The 20,510-nt window shown below is 45.4% G+C and overlaps 1 protein-coding gene across 1 annotated transcript in view; it reads right to left on the bottom strand.

The window, feature by feature from the left end:
• FBXL17 (F-box and leucine rich repeat protein 17) overlaps positions 1-20,510 on the bottom strand; it is a 2,072,621-nt gene that overhangs the window by 1,972,363 nt on the left and 79,748 nt on the right. Inside the window, exon 2 of the mRNA XM_078675463.1 lies at positions 12,603-12,725. Within this exon, the coding sequence (XP_078531589.1) occupies positions 12,603-12,725 (123 nt within the window). The remainder of the gene's footprint in view (positions 1-12,602; positions 12,726-20,510) is intronic.

The raw sequence follows: 20,510 nt of genomic DNA on the forward strand, positions 1-20,510 counted from the left end.
AGCCAGTGTAGTTCTTTAATATGCGGAGAGATATGATGACGGAAAGGGATATTTCTACTCAATCTCGCAGCCGCATTTTGAACCATTTGCAACTTTCGGACAAGGTAAGCCAGAAGACCAAGATACAGGCCGTTCGCGTAGTCCAGCTGGGATGTCACTGTGGCATGGACTACGACCTGACGATCATTCACAGGCAGCAGATGTATAAATTACTGCAAGTTTTTCACCAGCCAAAACATGTCCCTGTTACCTGCTGAATTTGGGCCGAGAAGGATAGGTCAAAGTCCCATTTAACTCCAAAATTTTGGGCAGATCTAACAGGAATAGGTGGAGGGCCCATTTCCAATGGCCACCAGAGGTTAGCATCTGGCAGTTGGTTAGTGCCAAAAATCAGCACCTCTGTTTTATCGGCATTGAGCCTAAGTTTATTGTTGCTCATCCAGTCTAGCTAGTTTAGCTAGTAAAAGAGCTAAATCTGCGAATCGTGTTACTATTCTAGCACCCTTGAGTCATGGGAACAGCCCTAGAATAGAGTCTTCTACTGATTGCCAGTGATCTCACCCAGTCCGCTCTGATAAAGTTTTGGAATCTGGAATTTCGGGAGGTTCCATTGGGATATTTAAGAAGGAAGGCCTATTCCTTATCTTGAAGTCCTCAGCCTAGGTCCCCCTCCCATTTATTCAAGAAGGAAGGCCAATTCCTTATCCTGAAGTCCTCGGCCTAAGTCCTCCTCCCACTTAGCTCATAGTAAGGTTAGGGATATCAACAGTGGCGCACAGAGCCCTCAGTAAAGTCATCGGATCAGGTGTCTTCCATTACCTATTCTGTGCATTGCCTGTATAAATTCGTATGTGGGTGGTTCAGCAACATCTGGCACCCATTGTAGTCAAACATATTGTGTAATACTAGCGTGTGTTAGGAAAAGCGACTCGGGCAGACCTTGAACGTGAGTGAAGTCTGTGTGTTTCAGAAGGTTGCTGTCCCCAAAGTGTTACAATTGTAGTGGCCTTAATCCAGCTCCCAGGGATGCGGTCTCCTTATGTTGAGAATTCCAGCGGTAGTGGGTAGTCCGAGCAGGGGTATGTTTGAGGCAAGTGGTGTTCTTGTGGAGGTACAGCGCATAGGCATTTTCCAATGTGCGAGGGCGATACGCAGCAGAAGGGGGGCAAGAGAGAACCTGGGTGGATAAAACTGCATAGTTTGGTCTAGCGTAGTCTTTGTATAATCAATTCCCCTGAGGTTGGATCCAGGCAGCCAGAAGGAGAGCGATTGCAGTTGACCTGCCAGGCAGTAGGATTTTAAATCTGGAGCACCCTTCCCCCAATTTGTTGTACGGCAACTGTAGCTTGGAAAAGCTGACCCTAGGTCTGCTACCGCCTCATTCTAGGTGAATCAAAGTATTTAGTAATTTGAAAATCCAAGCTGGGATCATTACTGCTTAGTTCACAAAATGATAAAGCAGGCACGATAACATGTCCATTTTGGTGAGACCTAAACGACCCGCCACAGATAATGGAAGTGTGATCCAGAAGCTAATCTGTGAAATGAGGGATGTTGATTTCCTTCTATTAAATCTATTGTCTTTGTAGACCTATATCCCTAAATATCAAAAAGTCTGGGGCTCAACTTTGATATTTGTATGCCCAAAATTTGATTTTTAATAAACATTGAAAATAATGTTTGACTTATGCCAGTAGCATGTCCCAACCAGAGACTGTGTTATAACTTTACTGTGAACTTTGTTTTTTCTCAAAGGACAGCTACAGCCCTTCACACTAAAAGTACCTTTTCGACCATAGTCACTGTAGGTACATTCCAAGAGTAAATTCTTGCATGTACCACTCATAAATACTAGGCACTCTATCTTGTGGGTTACAAGGCTTACTTAGTGTGACTGTTACAGGATGCCAAGACATGACCCACACCAGACGGTTATGTTTAGGTTGCTTAATATTAAACGTTTGACAAATGATAGCTGGAAAGCTACATAAATCCAATCCTCTGTCTAAGTCTTTCTCTGTAGGTAGCGATTTCTTGCGGTCTTCTCCTTTGTCCCCCCTTAGTAGCTGAATTGAACCCTCAGGGAAATAGAAGAATGAGGCTATGAGTAGCTGACCGCAGACACAGTAAGGACCATTCACCAATATCACCACCACGTGTTTGTCAGTGCAACAATTTCATTTGCTTAAGGCGGCTCTGATACATCCCATAACTTGTGCCAGTGTCTGTGATGGGTTAAAGGGGTTTCTCACACCTACTCTATTCAGCATTGGCACACATACACCAGGCCTGTGATGCTCATAGCAGGTCCCCTCAGCAGTAAGGATTATCAAACAACTTGTGCCACAAATATAAGACTAACACCGTCAGTGACAACTCCGCAAATAAACCTGTCTCAATAGATCTCAAACTCATCTGCAGTGCATGCCAAGAGATTGTTAAACCCCCAAGTACACCTGTATATTTAACCTGTATACAAGAGGGCGCGTCCCCTCCTGTGTCATTTGCCTGAAGCCACAACTTTTTGGCAGAGTCACAGCTGCCTCGTCCTTCTTGCCTTTCCCCGGGTACTTGAAGACAGTGTCAGTTTGCTGGTATTGCTCTTCACGGCTTTCAAACAATGCAGCCAACCCTGAACTCTCTTCCACGCTGGCTGCGGTGGCTGTCCCCGACTTGACTCTCTCCAGTCTCTCCATGCCTAGTCCCGGTCTGTCTCGATCCTACTCGCCACATCCTCACCCAACGCTGAAGCTGCCGCCTTCCTTCAGATCACACACACCCATCTCTTGCTCCATCAGTCTATGAGCCTGCTGCAGCAGGAAAGGAGCGGAACATCTAACACGACTAGAACCCTAGTCGAATTTCTTCAGTGCACCTGGGGTCCCCGGCAGTGTCAGCCGTGCCCAGCCTGTAACAATGACTTATGTAATATTCAAAAGTAGGGTTTTTCCCGGTCAAAAAGGATTACTTTGAAAGGCTCACCTGCAGGTTAAAAAGCAGTAATAGTCTACACGGGCAGGCCTGAAGCCATGTTTCCTTTGTCAGCCTATTGGATGGCACAACATGTGCTGCGGCCTACTGGTGAAATTTAAATTTTCCCTGTAACATATACTAAGCCCTTAATGGGAAGTTAAATAATACCAGGTATGAGTTAGTCAATTGTACCATTTCAGAGCACATCCACTGGGCACTAGAGTGCAGTGCCACAGTGTGCAAAGTTCAAAAGCACAGCAGCATCAGTCCACTTAAAATGAGGGTCACCAGATAAAAAGAAGCACTTTCTCCCACAGCCTAAGCTAGAAACCCCCAAAGTGCAGCCTAAGCAAGTGAACATTGATGTGTATCCAAAGATGAAACACCCGCGTTAAAGAACGTCTGGTAAAAGCCATCACTGTCCAAAAAAAAAGTATAAAAAAGAGGGATACCCTATCACAAAAGAAAGTGGAAGCCATCCAGCAGCACCTGACTATCCTTCTCTAAAGTTTTAAGGAAACAAGGGAACCCTTTAGGTAATCAAGGGCCTGGGGTAATAGTTTAAACAAGCAACAGCGGTCCTTAATGTATAATAGTCAAAAGGAAAAATGCAATTATAGACAACAATCTGAACTATAAGGAAACACGTGTCCAGCCGGACACTGATTTAATCAATGTAAAAGTATACACAAAATGAAGTGAACAGTTATACAGTGGGATACAGTTCTGTATCCAGTACACATAACATATAGAACAAAACAGGGGGTAGGAATTTGCAGGCAATTAAGTAAAGGGAGGCGCTAGTAACAAGTTAAGAATTCATCTAGCTGACCTCATGTAGTATACACATTTAGGTTATTAAATGGCAATTTATGAGTCACTACATAGACTGTCGACGGCGTTTCGATCCTACATATGATAAAGGATCATCATCAGGACTATAATGTATTGCCTGATCATGCAAAGTCTGTAGAGAAGGGAGGCAAAAGGACAAGGGACAGGATTTGGCCTTATGGCCTGCATAGTATTGCATTACTGATTGACCATGCCATACTTAACGTGAAAACATTCCATACGTGTGTGAATTGGTGTTTGTGTCACGCAGTCTGAGAACATAGTGTGAATTGTGACATATGGAGGGGGTGTTGCACGGATCAGTGAGTTAAAATAACGAATGCCTTGGGGGCCGGGCGGTTATGGACTTGACAGAAGGTGGATCTTGGTACAAGGGATCTCACCTATTGGTAGCTTGGAAGCGAGTGTCTAGGGTTCATAGACACGTGGTCTGGGCGTCCGGGTACTGGTATTGGGAACCTGTGGGAAGGGTAAGGAATTGGGTAAGATTGGAGAGCGGAAGATACTAATTGCACTCAGGCCAAGGGGGGCCGATTACCTGTATCCAGGAGATGTATTACAGAACGCATCAAGTAGGGCTCATGGGTGGGGTACGGCTGGTGTTGGGTATTCACGGTAATTGGCGCGCCAACCTTGGGAGAAACAAGGGGATGAGTAAGCTACGTTTATAAGGCCATGACGGGATGTGGGCAGCATGGATGGGAGCCTTACCAGGTGCAGAATAATAAGAGTTGCGAGCGGACGCTCGTGGAGTTCAAGATGCTGTGGCGGATCCCCTTGGATGCAGGAACCTAACAGTAAGTATGGCGTTACCCCTCAGGTACGAGGTGTAACGCCTAACAATCTGGAAGGAATGAAAGCCTCTGCTAGCCTCACCTACGTCCAGTGTGAGGAGCCAGAGTTGGACGAGGTAATAGTCAGGGTGCGGAGAGGTTTTGGAGAGAAGCTCACCTCAGTGTCCAAATTGGGACATCCTGACGTCCTGCCTGGCTCAATGGCGCTTGTGAGGGAAGTGAATCTAAAATCGCGCGGTGGATTTAACCTGCGTCGCGATTGTGGCCATCTTGAGTGTGGCGGAGTTTGCACGCTAGCGTGCATGACGGATTCGGCGGCCATCTTGGGAGTGGCACGGAACCGTGATCGAGATAATGCAGCCTTGTGAATTAGTAGCTTTGGAGCCCAATCTCTATGCACCAGGTGCTCCTAACTGGGTGGGGCCAATCGGGGGAACGGAAGTATCATCACTTAGCAACCTAGGAAAAACCGGCTGATAGACCGTGTTGGCCGATGTGGCGGCCATATTGGAACTCAACCGAAACGAAGACTGGACCTCCTTGCTGTAAACAGTGGAAATGTTCCTTGTCATTGATGGAGTAGTACAATGTGTCTCCTTTGTTATATGAACCTTGTGTTTTTCCCCCCCACTTTTTGGTAAAAACAAACTAAATGTAAATACACGCTTGTAATGCTTTCACTGTAAAAACACACCACATCCTTGGTGGTTGGTTCCTTACCCCTTCTCCCAACTTGTATATAGTACCCCCTTCTTGCCTTGACCCTGTCGCTCATTCATCCCCCACCTAGAGGCTGACTAACCATTCCAATATGGCCGCCACATCGGCCAACACTGTCTATCAGCTGGTTTTTCCTAGGTTGCTAAGTAATGATACTTCCGTTCCCCCGATTGGCCCCACCCAGTTAGGAGCACCCGGTGCATAGGGATTGGGCTCCAAAGCTACTAATTCACAAGGCTGCATTATCTTGATCACGGTTCCGTGCCACTCCCAAGATGGCCGCCGAATCAGTCATGCGCGCTAGCGTGCAACGTCCGCCACACTGAAGATGGCCACAATCGCGACGCAGGTTAAATCCACCACGCGATTTTAGATTCACTTCCCTCACAAGCGCCATCGAGCCAGGCAGGACGTCAGGATGTCCCAATTTGGACACTGAGGTAAGCTTCTCTCGGAAACCTCCCCGCACCCTGACTATTACCTCGCCCAACTCTGGCTCCTCACACTGGATGTAGGTTAGGCTAACAGAGGCTTTCATTCCTTCTAGGTTGTTAGGCGTTGCACCCCGTACCTGAGGGGTATCGCCATACTTACTGTTAGGTTCCCGCATCCCAGGGGATCCGCCACAGCATCTTAAACTCCAGGAGCGTCCGCTCGCAACTCTTTTTATTCTGCACCTGGTAAGGCTCCCATCCATGCGGCCCACATCCCGTCATGGCCTTATTACCGTAGCTCTCTCTTATTCTGCACCTGGTAAGGCTCCCATCCATGCGGCCCACATCCCGTCATGGCCTTATTACCGTAGCTCACTCATCCCCTTGTTTCTCCCAAGGTTGGCGCGCCAATTACCATGAATACCCAACACCAGCCGCACCCCACCCATGATCGCTACTTGATGCGTTCTGTAATACATCTCCTGGATACAGGTAATCGCCCCCCTTGGCCCTGAGTGCAATTAGTATCTTCCGCTCTCCAATCTTATCCAATTCCTTACCCTTCCCACAGGTTCCCAATACCAGTCCCCGGACGCCCACAGGTTCCCAATACCAGTCCCTGGACGCCCAGACCGCGTGTCTATAACCCCGAGACACTCGCTTCCAAGCTACCGATAGGTGAGATCCCTTGTACCAAGATCCACCTTCTGTCAAGTCCATAACCGTCTGCCCCCCCAGTCATTCGTAATTTTAACTCACGGATCCGTGCAACACCCCCTCCATATGTCACAATTCACACTATGTTCTCAGACTGCGTGACACAAACACCAAGTCACGCACGTATGGAAGGTTTTCACGTTAAGTATGGCACGGTCAATCAGTAATGCAATACTATGCAGGCCATAAGGATAAATCCTGTCCCTTGTCCTTTTGCCTCCCTTCTCTACAGGCTGTGCATGATCAGGCAATACATTATAGTCCTGATGATGATCCTTTATCATATGTAGGATCGAAACGCCGTTGACAGTCTATGTAGTGACACGAAAATTGCCATTTAATAACCTAAATGTGTATACTACATGAGGTCAGCTAGATGAATTCTTAACTTGTTACTAGCGCCTCCCTTTACTTAATTGCCTGCAAATTCCTACCCCCTGTTTTGTTCTATATGTTATGTGTACTGGATACAGGACTGTATCCCACTGTATAACTGTTCACTTCATTTTGTGTATACTTTTACATTGATTAAATCAGGGTCCGGCTGGACACGTGTTTCCTTATAGTACAGATTGTTGTCTATAATTGCATTTTTCCTTTTGACTATTATACATTAAGGACCGCCGTTGCTTGTTTAAATTTAATTTATCCTTCTCTAAAGGCAGCAAGTCGCAAACCAAGAATTTAATTAATCTCTTCCACGAAGAGGAGCCTTAAATATTATTGGCAAGGGAAAATAAGAAAATATATTCTGAAGAGGCACCACTATACTCTTAATGTCAAAACCAAAAAAGGGAAGGAAAAGAAATCTCGATTTCACCGGAGGAAATTATTGGAATCAAAAACTTCTTCAAATAGAAGCTATGATGAGAAGACCAGGATATCCACTTGATTGGACCTCTGCGATGGCAACTGGACTTCATGCATTAAGGGCATGTAATATGCTAATCAAGACAAAAAATTATCAGGACTGTAATTATACTAATTGAGACATACAAATCCTTCAGAAGTCCAGTCAACCTCACAAGTAACAGCCTTCTCAATGACTGCATTAATCAAGAGTAGAATAGAAAAGTCACCGAGATTGATGCCACACAAAAGGCTTTAAAACTAGCAGTGACACTATGTTGAATGCTCAAATGTCATTTTCTTGCTTTGAGTGGATGATTTTATTCAATATTTCAAGGATTTACATTTCTATTTAATACAAACAACATTATACAAAAAAGGAAACAACATTTACTGGAATACAATGTTCTGTTTAATTTCGTGTTATATCACACGTTGATGTAGTTCCGGACATGTCATGCTAATTTTTTACTGTAACAATGAAAAATGCTAGATAAGGCAAACAAAACAAAGAATCTGTTTGATTTTCTTTAAATGTTTTAGTTTCCCCATGATAAAGGTTCTGTCACTTTGCCTCCTCCTCCGCGCTTAATTTGAGCAGGTGGTTTCGGGTGCAGGGCACCAGCACTGAATTGTCAATAACGGCACTTATGACATTCCGCCACAAGATGGAACTGTTGTCTAATACAGAGACAAGTACAATAACAGTTATTTATTCATTTAATATACATAAAAAATGACTAATACCTGCCGCACAAACCATTCCAATAGCTTTGGGAACCTAGACTAGTTTGAATTTCTCACTTTTGTAAGAGTGTGGTGGTTAGTAGTTGTGTTGGTACTGTCATTGGCAGCGCTTGCAGGGGCAATGGGCGGTGTAAGCTGCAGTAACGTCCTGAAAAGGGCACTGGCACCTTTTTTTTTTTTACAAATTAAGCACTGCGGGTCCAAAAGGCCTACAAAAACCCTAGCAAATCAAAGCATATGCCAAATACCTGATCGTCTAGTCTTACTGAACTACTAAATAAGACTGCAAGCACCCAATAAAAGCAGACTCTGCAGATTCTTCTATGAAGCTACTTAAAAGGGGCCATGCAATGCAGACAAGAAAATGCTTCTCGCTGCCTGTCCTGCAGCTCTAACAAACACTAACAATTGGCATTCTGTTTGCTTGAGGATGCCATCTGAGATTTTGAGATCTATTTTAATATTTTTCAGTGGATGAACCGAACCCTTTAATAAACTTAGCCCCAGCAATAAATACGTAGTCAGGAAATGTCTGCTCCGCCAGTAGTAAAGCAACAATCTAGTCAGTCTCCTCACGAAGATCAAGCCATTGTCCACACACACAGAAACACAAAGCATGCAGAAAGAATTAAAACTCAACACATCTACCTTCAAAACGAAAACTACAAAACAGTGTGTACTTGCACATTTCCTCTCAAGGACACAGTGGTAACAAGCACTGGCAAATGGTTCCTTTTTTAATACTTAATGGATGCATTTACCACAAAAATAGAAAACAGAAAAAAACATGCCTCTGTCCCTACATGTGGAGGCCATAAGTTAGCAATAAAACAACTTTATTAAAAAAGGAACCATCAAACATAAATTAATAGACCAGTACAAGTGCTTCTTAGAAGGCAGCCATACGTAAGAGAAACAGAACCCTTTTGGGATAGAATGCACATTACATAGGATTCTTAGTGGTGGATAAAAGTACTATTGGTTCGAAGTATTGTAACCTGCAGACATAGTTCAAACACAAGAATGACCCAATCAATCAATCAATCAATCAATCAACTAAAAACAAACTTATGACACTGGGTACTACACTCACACAACAGTCAGTCAAGTACACTTTATTCGATTTAAAAAAAATCATAAAAGGCACATGCAATACATACATGTTAAAAAACAACAATTCATTTATGTACAAAATCAGTGCAAGGTCATAATTAGACTGTTCTACATCATATATGGCACATAGAATTAAAAATCTGTTAAAACGATACCTTATTTACAATGAGATGTTCAGTGGTGCGCGTTTGTTCCTAATTCTAAAAGCTTCCGCTAGAAAGCTGGCAACGCTAAAAGTAATGTAAATATTGCCCAACATCTGGAGGTAAATTAATGCGGATCTGACTTGAATAAAGCCAGCCTCCCTCAAAACTGGTGACAGATGTTTTTTCCTAGCGGCACTATAAAACCCACAAAACATCATAAAATGCATGGTATCTTGTTTTGAAAAATTATCACACTCACAGGGAGGGGCATCGTCTGAATTAGCCCATGATTGGTAACAACCTAAGGAGTATTGAATCAAGTTAAACCTGAACTTTATTAATAAGAATCTATGAAGAGGTCTTGTAACAAATTTCAAGTATGGTTCCAAGGCAGGAGTAGTTATTAACATAGAGTGTGCTCTTACTGATGGTTTCATTATTTCCTTCTCCTCTCTGTTAAGACGCACCCTCTCTAGGAAATGGACCTTGATCCATTTTACATCTTCTCTCCTGATGTTAAATGGAGATAAAAAAAAAGTTACGGTCTACCTAGAACAGTGAATGTGTTTTTTAAATACTTCCGCCAAGGTATTTTCATGGCGTGGTCCAAGGAGATGACATCCTCCAGAATAAGATGGTTCAAGGTTAGCTCTGAATTGAGCCATGTCTTTGCCCAGAATGGGAGGGGTGCCAGATTCAACTTATCTGCAATTTAGGGCAAACCTACTTCCTCGTGGATAGAAAAAGGTAGGGGTAGATTTGTGGACTGAGAGCAATTGTCTAATTAACCCATTTTCTGCCCTTTGGATTTTATCATGGGTAGCGTAGCCCCACAAGGCGGCCCCATAGGTGGCAATGGGAATACACTTAGTGTTATACACCTTTAAAAGCGCTTCCATAGGCCTGGCCCCCAGCCTTTTTGTGAAACCCAACAGTGCAGATGTCAAGCGGGCCAAGGATAGACTCTTCGCCTTTATCTGGGGGGCCCAGGACCCCCTTTCGTCGAAAAGGACCCCCAGGTAAGGGAAGACCGGAACCCTAGAAACCACCTCGCCCTTACAGGTGAAGATTTTAGATCTAAGCTTTCCTCTCTGTTTACCCACTATCATGGAATGAGATTTTTTCACGTTTACTCTCAAGTCAAGGTTTTCCATAAAGGAACCAAAACGATCCAATAGTGTCTGTAGACCGATACCGGTGCGTGCAATCAGTACAGCATCGTCCGCGTATAGGAGGGCCGGAACCTGCAGTCCTCCCACACACGGAACGTCTGTCACCCCCTCCTCTAGATGTTTTCCCAACCCATTTATATAAATGGTGAAAAGGAGGGGGGCCAGGATGCACCCTTGGCGGACCCCTTTCTCCGACCTAAAAGTGTCCGTGCACCTCCCCTCCTTTGTAACCCTTACCGTAGCAAATAGCTCCTAGTGCAAAGAGGCCATGAATGTGATCAGGGAAGGATCTATCCCCATCTCTAAAAGCATTGACCACAATTTGGACCTATTTACCAAATCACACAACAGAGCTAATGAACACTCACTAAGGTAGTGATTTACTGGTACTATGCCCCACGCGCTTACACAAGGTCGATCCATCACGGACCGGGGAATGCTGGAGGGGGTGCAGGGCACAGCGGACCCTGGTTCATCTGCTGTGGGACTGCCCGAAACTACTGGCACACTGGTCACAGATACTCGATGAAATAGATCCACACCTCAACACTCGACTGCCCAGGTTCCCAGCTTATGCACTCCTGGGGCTAGCGAACCCTTTGGCGTTTCCGCTCAAGTGGAGGTGTGGGAGGCAGATTGTTTAGCGCCGGGTAATAGCTATCCAGAATATTTTAATACACGTGGTACTTTCTAGAGTCCCACACACACGGGATGGCTTCAAAAGTTATGGCACATCCTAGGCATGGAAAAGATTTCACACACTGAACAATCAAGGGGCTTCCTTGGGAGGGTGAGATCTATGGCGTCTCTTCTTGTCACTGTTGACACAAGACTTTCGGGAACTAACATTCCCTAAGTATCTTCGCCTCTTAAGACTAACTGACACGGACTAAAAGCCTTAGTAGAATCATCAAATTATTAGACGTTGTGGTTATCAACCAACTGTGTAAGTTTCTGAAGTGCGTGGGGGGTGGGGTGGGATTTGTTTGCCAAGTTATTACGATACTTGAATTTAATGTATCTATGAGCGAACTCTCGAGCTTTGGAGAGGTCAGTGAAAATGCTAAATGGCAATGTTTTTGTAATATCAATAAAATGATTTGAACCCTAAACACAAACGATGGAAAGAAAAAAAAACATTGATAAAGTAAAGTGTTACTACTCAGCCCTGGAACTGAAGAGAACTTCTTTCTTAGGCAGTGTCCATGTGAAAAGCTGTGGTGGAAGAAGAAACTTATGGAGACCAGCTGAACAGACCAATCAATGAAGAGAGCTTGCCCAAAGCCCTTCTATGTATGCATAAATGTATGATTGTACTTTAATGTATAGTAGCTTTAATTACTCGAGGCTAGAAAAATATTAAAAACGTCTCTATGGCAGACCTAAAAATCACCAATGACGGAAATAAAGGAGAACAACAGTTATACTACTGTACTCCACCAAGAAGACACAGTAAAATGACACACAGCCCTAAGCCAAATCCAACCAGGAGCCAGACTATTTTCTCATAAATCAACTACACCTGCTGTCCACCACCCACAACCGCTGTAGAATCACGGCAACCACAATCACTGTAGAAAATGGGCAACCACAATCACAGGAGAAACCAGGCAACTTCCCAAGTGAACATTTTTTAACCCCCTAGCAAAAGCACTCCTGTACCGAGATACATCAAAGGAAACCCTGTGAACAGCATACACAACAGCACATTGCCATTACCTAGACAAACTCTCGCACTACTAACGGGGTCATTGTTCTACGCACACCAAAAATGTTCGGTTTGTATTCAGTTATACTGCACAAAAGCGCGTACAAATCTTTCTCTTAGTTTCTAAATTACTATTTTATGTGTTTTCTTCGGTTTATTTTGTTATTATTTTTTTAACCGAAAGCCTTCTGCCTAAATGATGCATCTGCTCATTTCAATCGAGAGTTGTGTCCATGCTCCCAAGAAAGACCACGGAGTTATATTCTACTGTATATCTGCTGAAAACGCACGCGCAGACGGCGCAGGTGTAAGGGCAGATTTTAATTTACATTTAGAGTTGCAAAACACCTCGGGGTTGAGGGCAATAAACGTACCTGCTGACGACTGCTGAGATCCAACTGTTTCCAAAACTGGAAATCTAAGCAGAGGTCGCGCCAGTATTTGCAAACCAGAGAAGCGGAAAGGCATCGTTCATTCAAAGACAAACTAGAAAAGATCTGGAATTAAAAGAAAAATATACTCGGTCAAAAAGTAGATTTTAAAACTGCTGCAAGTTGAAAAGTTAAGTTAAAAAACATTTACAAATCAAATAGTTTAATAAATGAAATTGTCACAAAGGCAAGAGCAACGCAACGGGCTAGATCAGAATCATATTTTTTCGTGCACCACATTTCATATACTTTGGCAATATTTAAAACTTTAGGTGTATGCACCTCACAAACGTTGTTGACAGGCAGCTAGCCAGTAGGATTTTAACTGAACAGCATCTGCAAGATCCTGATCAGAAAGGCCTTCAGAACACCACTATCCAGTGGGAAAACCTGAAACAGAACAGTCACAAAGGCAATGGAACAGTGTAAACTGGTAAGTCTTCGATTGTATTAAGAAAAAAAAAAACGAACAATAGTTGCTTACCTGTAATCTGTGGTTCTCCAGTATTGGTGTCTTTCATAGATTCACATGCCTGAATCATTACCCGTCGTCGGAGTGGGAGTCCCAGGGTATAAAAAAAAGCAATAATATGCCTGTAATAACCAAAAAACCTTGCTAATAACCAACCAGGAAGTAAAGTAGCCCTAGCTACAGGAGCAAAAAGCTCCCACACTCATGACTATCCTAGTCATTATGTTAGACCAAACTGCACCTAATCAGGCGACAACACCCACCAGAATGTTCTCCCCAGAGGCTCAGGCTCAGACTTTCTCGCACAGGAGTGAAACCAACATAATTGCCTGAGGGAGCCTCTGAGGGGAGGTAGGCGGGTTGCATGTGAATCTATGAAAGACACCAATACTGGACAACCACAGATTACAGGTAAGTAACTATTGTTCTTCTCCAGTATTTGGGGTGTCTTTCATAGATTCACATGCCTGAATCAGAATAGATAGCAGTACACATAACCTAATGCTCATAGACGCTAACAGTATCATAGTATACATGCATAGTGATAAAAATGCAAAGAAAACATGGTAAAGCGTCTAGAGTAGAGCATAGAGGAGGAGGGAGAACAGAGGCTCACCTTATTGGAAAAGATTGCGAAGAACTGCTCTTCCCACCGTAGCATCCGCATCACTTGCCGAGTCCAGACAGTAGTGCCTCGTGAACGTGTGCCTGTTGGACTACGTTGCAGCTCTGCAGATTTGCAAAAGAGGCACACCAGCAAACAAAGCAGTGGAAGAGGAAACTGCCCTTGTAGAATGCGCTCTTGGTAAGGCCTGTAAGGGCCTTCCTGCCTGTTGATGACAGAGTCCGATTGCTGACGAGACCCATCTGGCGATAGTCTGTTTGGACACTGCACAGCCTTGGCGCAGTCTGCCATAGGCCACAAACAACTGATCTGTCTTGCGTAATGTTGATGTTCTTGAAAGATAAAACTTGAGGCACCTCTTGATGTCCAAAGAGTGCAAAGCTCGCTCAGCCGGTGTTTGTGGATTTGGAAAAAATGTCTTAAGGATTACCGGCTCATTTAGATGAAAGTCCGATGGGACCTTGGGCATGTACCTGGGATTGGTACACAGTACCACCGAATCAGAGGTAAATTCTAAAAAAGGTGATTTAGACGTGAATGCCTGAATGTCACTGACCCTTCTGGTAGATGTTAAAGCCAATAACAAGGAGACCTTCCAAGTAAGAAACTTAAGGTCAACCGTATGTATCGGCTCAAAGGGGTGACGCATGAGCTGGGTTAGTACCACATTCAAATGCCAAGCAGGAGGCGGCCGTCGAATTGGAGGAAAGATACGAAATAGACCCTTGAAAAATTGCTGGATTATTCTTGAAGAAAACAGAGAGTTCGATCCGTCCTGGCGGAAACGGGAAATGGCTGCCAGAAATACTTTCAGGGTTGAATGCGCCAAACCCGATCTAGCCAGTTGCAGGAAGAAGGGTAATATTTGCTCTGGTCTAGCATGAAAAGGATGTAGATCAACAGTCTGGCACCAGGCACAGAAACGCTTCCACTTGAGTTTGTAGGTCTTTATGGTCGATGGTGCTCTGGCGTTAGCCAACACCTCTTGACAATTATGAGGAATGTCTAAGTGGGCGAATTCATTGTGTTGAGGAGCCAAGCTGACAATTTCAGCGAAGCTGGGTCCGGATGGTACACTTTGCCTTCCTGAACTGTGAGGAGATACGGTATTCGAGGTAGTTGTATTGGCTCGCACTCCGAGAGGAGGAGAAGCTCGGTGAACCAATATTGCCGGGGCCACCTTGGAGCAATCAGGATTAGACGACATGGTTGACTCCTCATCTTCCTGATGACCTTGGCAATCAACGGAATTGGCGGAAAAGCGTATGCAAATATTCGACACCAATTCATCGAAAGGGCATCCCAGCACGAGTCCTTGCGGGGAATCCAGCTAGCAAAGCGTTGGCATTTCCGGTTCTGGGCTGTTGCAAACAAATCCAGGTTGGGATGACCCCACTCTCAGAATATCTGATCCAGGGATGGTTGATGCAGTTCCCATTCGTGATTGCTCCCTGCGGACCTGCTGAGTGAATCCGCTAGGACATTGGCAACCCCTGGGACATGGACTGCCGAAAGATTGATGTTGTGATCCAGGGCCCAATTCCAAATCTCCTGCGCCTGACGGGACAACCGGGCCGATCTTGTGCCCCCCTGCTTGTTCAGGTAATGCATGCTGGTTGTGTTGTCCGTTCGTATCAACACGGTAGAGCCCTCCAAGATCGCCTGAAAGGATTTCATAGCGAGAATGTTCCATTTGCCACTGACTGTGATCCCTTGGAGATGGGCGCCCCAGCCCTCCAGAGAAGCATCCGTGGTAACGATGAATCTGGGTCCTTCTGTCAGGAATGCGCAACCCACCTGTAGGTTGCCATCTTGCCCCCACCACTGGATGGAGTTTCTCATCCGAGGAGTTAAGTTGATGACGTCCTCGAATGAGCCTGTTATTTGCACCCACTGACGACTGAGTTCCTCTTGCAAAGGTCTCATTCGCAGGCGACAGTTGGGGGTGAGAGGGATACAGGACGAGATCATCCCGAGGAAAGACTTGAACTTGCGAACAGAAACGCACTTTCTTCTTAGCAGTGATGAGGACATCTTGCGAATCTTCGCTTGCCTTTCTTTAGATATGAACACCTGGGCGAGTCTTGTGTCCAGCGTGGCTCCCAAGAAAGACTTCCTCTGTGATGGAGTTAGGTGAGACTTTTTGAAATTCACCGAAAAACCCAGGCTCTGGAATAGTGATAGACATCTCTGAACGTGAGCTCTTGCCAGGCCAATGGATCTGGCCTTGATAAGGCAGTCGTCCAAATATGGATAAATTTGAACTCCCTCTAGTCTCAGGCGTGCGGCCACCGGGGCTAACATTTTTGTGAAAACTCTGGGGGCCGAACGTAGTCCAAAGGGAAGTACCTTGAACTGGAAGTCCCTGCCAGCCACTCTGAACCTTAAGAACTTCCGGTGTCTGGGAAAGATGGGCACATGGAAGTATGCGTCCTGAAGGTCGAGTGTTGACATGTGATCTCCTACTGAGAGAAACTGGAGGATTTCTTGAAGTGTCAACATTCTGAAAGATAATTTCTTGAGGTACTTGTTGAGGGCACGCAGGTCGAGGATGGGGCGCCATTCCCCCGACTTCTTGCGGATCCGGAAAGATCTTGAATAAAAACCTGTTCCCTTTTGATGTTGAGGTACCCTTTCTATTGCTCCTTTCCGAATCATAGAGTGAATTTTGGAAAACAGCTCCTTGAGATGAGCTGGAGGTGGTCCTGTTGGGGGAGAATTTGGAGGGGCTTTGACGAATTCGAGAATGTGACCTCTGGAAACCACATCCAGGACCCATCTGTCTGTGGTGATCTTGGACCAATTTGAGTAATATCGGGATATTCTTCCTCCAATTTGTTTCAGGCTGGGACAAAGTGGTGGCAGGATGTGACTCACTTGCTTTTGTTGTCTCTTCCTCGATAAGAGGTTTTCCCTCTTGGTTGAGAGTAATTATTTCTCCTTTGGCCATATGTTTGTTGACGGTATGGCTGGTATCTCTGATTTCCTTGGGTGTTACTGTAGGAGCGTTGCTGTGAATAACCTCCTCTGTTCGAGAAACTGCCTCTTCCTCTTGCACCACGAAAGGAAGACTTTCGAAATTGGAGAGAGCCCAGCGACCGTGCCGTCTCTGTGTCTTTCTTTATGGCTTGTAATGCCTCGTCAACATGTTGACCAAAAAGGAACTCTCCATCATAGGCCATGTCCATGATCTTTGTCTGGACCTCCAGACGAAAAGAAGTAGCCTTCAACCAGCCTTGCCTCCGGAGAACAGCTGCTCCCGCCAGTTGTCTAAAACCTGTGGCTGCCACGTCCACTGCAGCATCAATTATTTCAGAGGAAACGCTCTCCCCCTCTAGTAGGACCTTCTTTGCTTCAGATCTATCCGGTTCTGCAAGCTTCTCGATGAAAGGAGATATGTCGGACCACATCTGCCTATCATACCTTCCAAGTATTGCCAGTGAATTTGCGGCTCGGACTGTGGTGGCCGCAATAGTTGACACCTTCTTCCCTATCGAGTCAAGACGTCTCCCGTCTTTATCAGGGGGAGCAGAGACCTGTGTACATGGATTCTTGGCTCTTCTTTGTGCTACCTGTGTGACTACGGACTCCGTCTTAGCCTGACCAATCAGGCATGCAGGTGATGAACTAGGTGCTCTATATTTTTTCTCCACCCTAGGTTGTACTGCGGGTAGAGAATTTGGTGTTTTCATTATCTTTAGACCTTCCTTCCATATGAAGTCAATGATGGGAATAGACCAACTTTGTCTTTGTGGCAAGTCCTTAAAATCATATAGGAAGCATTCGTCTTGTTTAGCCTCAATTGAGATGAGGAACCTTTTCGTAGCTCTATCCATAATCTTATGGAAGCTAGCAATGTCCACCGGTGGAGAGTCCGCCGTAGGTGGGGCTGCTGGAGAGGGGGTTTGTGCCTGATAGTCGTCCCACTCCGACGATACCGACTTGTCGTCTAATTCACCGTCTTCTCGTTCGTCTTCCGACAAATTGTCACCCTCTGCCTGATGGGATGGTGCTGGTGAAGAAGGTAGTGCGGACCGTGCTTCTTCAGCTGCCACTTGAGGATTTGATTCTTGAAGTCCTAAAGTTGCCGTAGATGGTCTTGGCCTAGGCGTAGAGACATGAGAATCACCCGATTCTGAAGGTGGAAACCTGCGATAATAATCGCTTAACATATATTGGAGGTTTTGGAACAAATCTATAGGCATTTGCATGCCAGGTGTAGACCCAGTCTGTCGACTAGCGTGCTCCTGGAAATTTTCTTCCTCCTCTTGATCTAGGTCTTGTACTTTTATGAGCAAGTCCGAAGGGCTCCTGGCCGCATGGAAAGTGTCATCCTCGTAGGATTCTTCTTCCTCAGAATCCAACAATTTATCTGGAAGTTTTAAAGGAGACAAAGCTGTGGAGGTTGAACCACGCTTTTGCAGGAGCGAAGCAGTGGTCGCCGGTGATGGCAAAGGTATTGTGGATGCTCCTGCCGACCACACTTGCATTGCCATACAGGTTGATAGTGGGGGCGTCGATGGAGTCACCGATGCTGATGACAAGCTTGATTCCCCTTGCGTTGTTCGATCAGTCGTCGACGGTGCGCCCGTCGACGGTAGTGGCTTCATCGACGACGAACTCGTCGACGAGGTTGTTTTCTTCTTCGTCGACGGTGTCGACGGCATTGTCTGCTTCGTCGACGAGGAGGTCGTCGACGGATTCATTACCTTCTTCGTCGACGGTAACTTTGTCGACGAGGATGTCGTCGACGGTAACTTCGTCGACGAGGGCGTCGTCGAAGGTAACTTCGTCGTCGATGGTGTCGTCGACGGTAACTTCGTCGACGGTAAGGTCTTCTTCGTCGACGGCAATAAATTCGTCGACGACTGAGTCGACGTCGAAGAACTCGTCGACGGTACCTTCAGGCCTCCCGTCGACGGTGGAGCGTCGACGATCGATGGGACTATCTTCGTCGACGAAATGGGTCTAACTTGTACGTGAACCAACGTCGCCGGTGAGGAGGCTGAAGCCATCACCATAGATGATCTTGGTGAGGAGAAAGTCACCGTTGAAGTGGAAGAAGTGGCCACATGAAGAGATGGCGACGATGAGGCTGCTCTTGAGTCTGTCCTGGCCAGAGGTGTAAACTGAAGTGAAACCTTAGGAGCAGGTGCTTTGGAAACTGTAGATTTTCCAGATTTTCCGGAGGGCGCAGATGTCACAGGTGGAGACACCTTCTTGGAGGTAGTAGGCAAACTAGAATCCTGAGAGGATTGGGCCTTCTTCAATGTTTTAGCCCTAGGAGAAGCCAACTCAGCCTCAGTTTTTCTCTTCCTTGAGGAGACAGAAGACCCTGAGGCAATGCTCTCTACCTCTGAAAGAGGGTTATCCTTGTCCTTTATCCTCTGAAGCCACAGGAGCAGACGACCCTCTCTGTCCCTGAGGGTCTTTTGAGGGAAGGTTCTGCAGATTTTACATTCCTTCGCCTCATGATCCGGATACAGACAGTATATACATTTTTTGTGAGGGTCCTCCTTGAACAGCCTTAGCTTACCACAGGAATCACAAGCCCTAAAAAGGGATTTAGAAGTAGACATCCTTTGAAGGTTAGAAAACCAACCAAAGTAAGAAGAAACTTAGCAGAGCTCAGGGAGAATCCCTTCACACGACGTGCGGTAGAAAATCTGAGAGCCTGAGCCTCTGGGGAGAACATTCTGGTGGGTGCTGTCGCCTGATTGGCTGCAGTTTGGTCTAACATAATGACTAGGATAGTCATGAGTGTGGGAGCTTTTTGCTCCTGTAGCTAGGGCTACTTTACTTCCTGGTTGGTTATTACCAAGGTTGTTTGGTTATTACAGGCATATTATTGCTTTTTTATATACCGTGGGACTCCCACTCCGACAACGGGGAATGATTCAGGCATGTGAATCTATGAAAGACACCCCAAATACTGGAGAATATTTAGCTATTACAATAATGGAAACAGGTAGTCCACCCAGATTGGGGGGGAAGGGGGCTAGATACATGCTGCACAGTCCAGCTTTTTTTTGGCATACAGGTTAAAGGATGGTGGTTTTATTGATCATGCATTTGGCTTTTGAGAAAATTCACGGATTTACTAGAAGCCTATGTAAGACTAAGAGTACTCACTATTATTGTACATCAATTTTACCGTTTTCCCTTCCCAGATTTATAGATTACTTCGCCACTGCAGTGTTTTTAACAACATACTAGAAAGTACTCATGTATGTCACTGGGTGTCTTATTTTTAATGAGATCTACCATACACATTATTTCAAGATCCCTAAAAAACAAAAAACAAACATTGACAATGCCAACAGGCCTTGCCTATGAGAGAGCTATTGGCGTTGTCAAAATGCTTCAGTCATGTTGTACACCAGTGTGGCTGCTGTTTAGCATGGCTAAAGTTAATGGGGCAGAGTGGGACAGACTGGGGTAGAGTGAAATGGATAGACTGGGATAGAGTGGAGCGGGGTACATTAGGGTAGAGTGGAACGAATCAGATAAGGGTAGAGTGGAGCGGGGTAGCTTGGGTTAGAATGAAGCTGGGGTAGATTGTGGTACATTTGCGTGGAGCAGAATGGGGTATATTGGAGTGGGGTGGTTTGGAGTGGGGTGGATTTGAGAAGAGTGGGGTGGGTTGGAGAAGAGTGGGGTGGGTTGGAGTTTGGGGGAGTAGATTGGAGTGGGGTAGATTGGGGTGAACTGTGGAAGATTTGGGTGGGGTAGATTGAAGTGGGGTAAACTGAAG

The sequence above is a fragment of the Lissotriton helveticus genome, chromosome 2_1 (genome assembly GCF_964261635.1).
Source record: "Lissotriton helveticus chromosome 2_1, aLisHel1.1, whole genome shotgun sequence".
NCBI classification, from domain to species: Eukaryota; Metazoa; Chordata; class Amphibia; order Caudata; family Salamandridae; genus Lissotriton; species Lissotriton helveticus.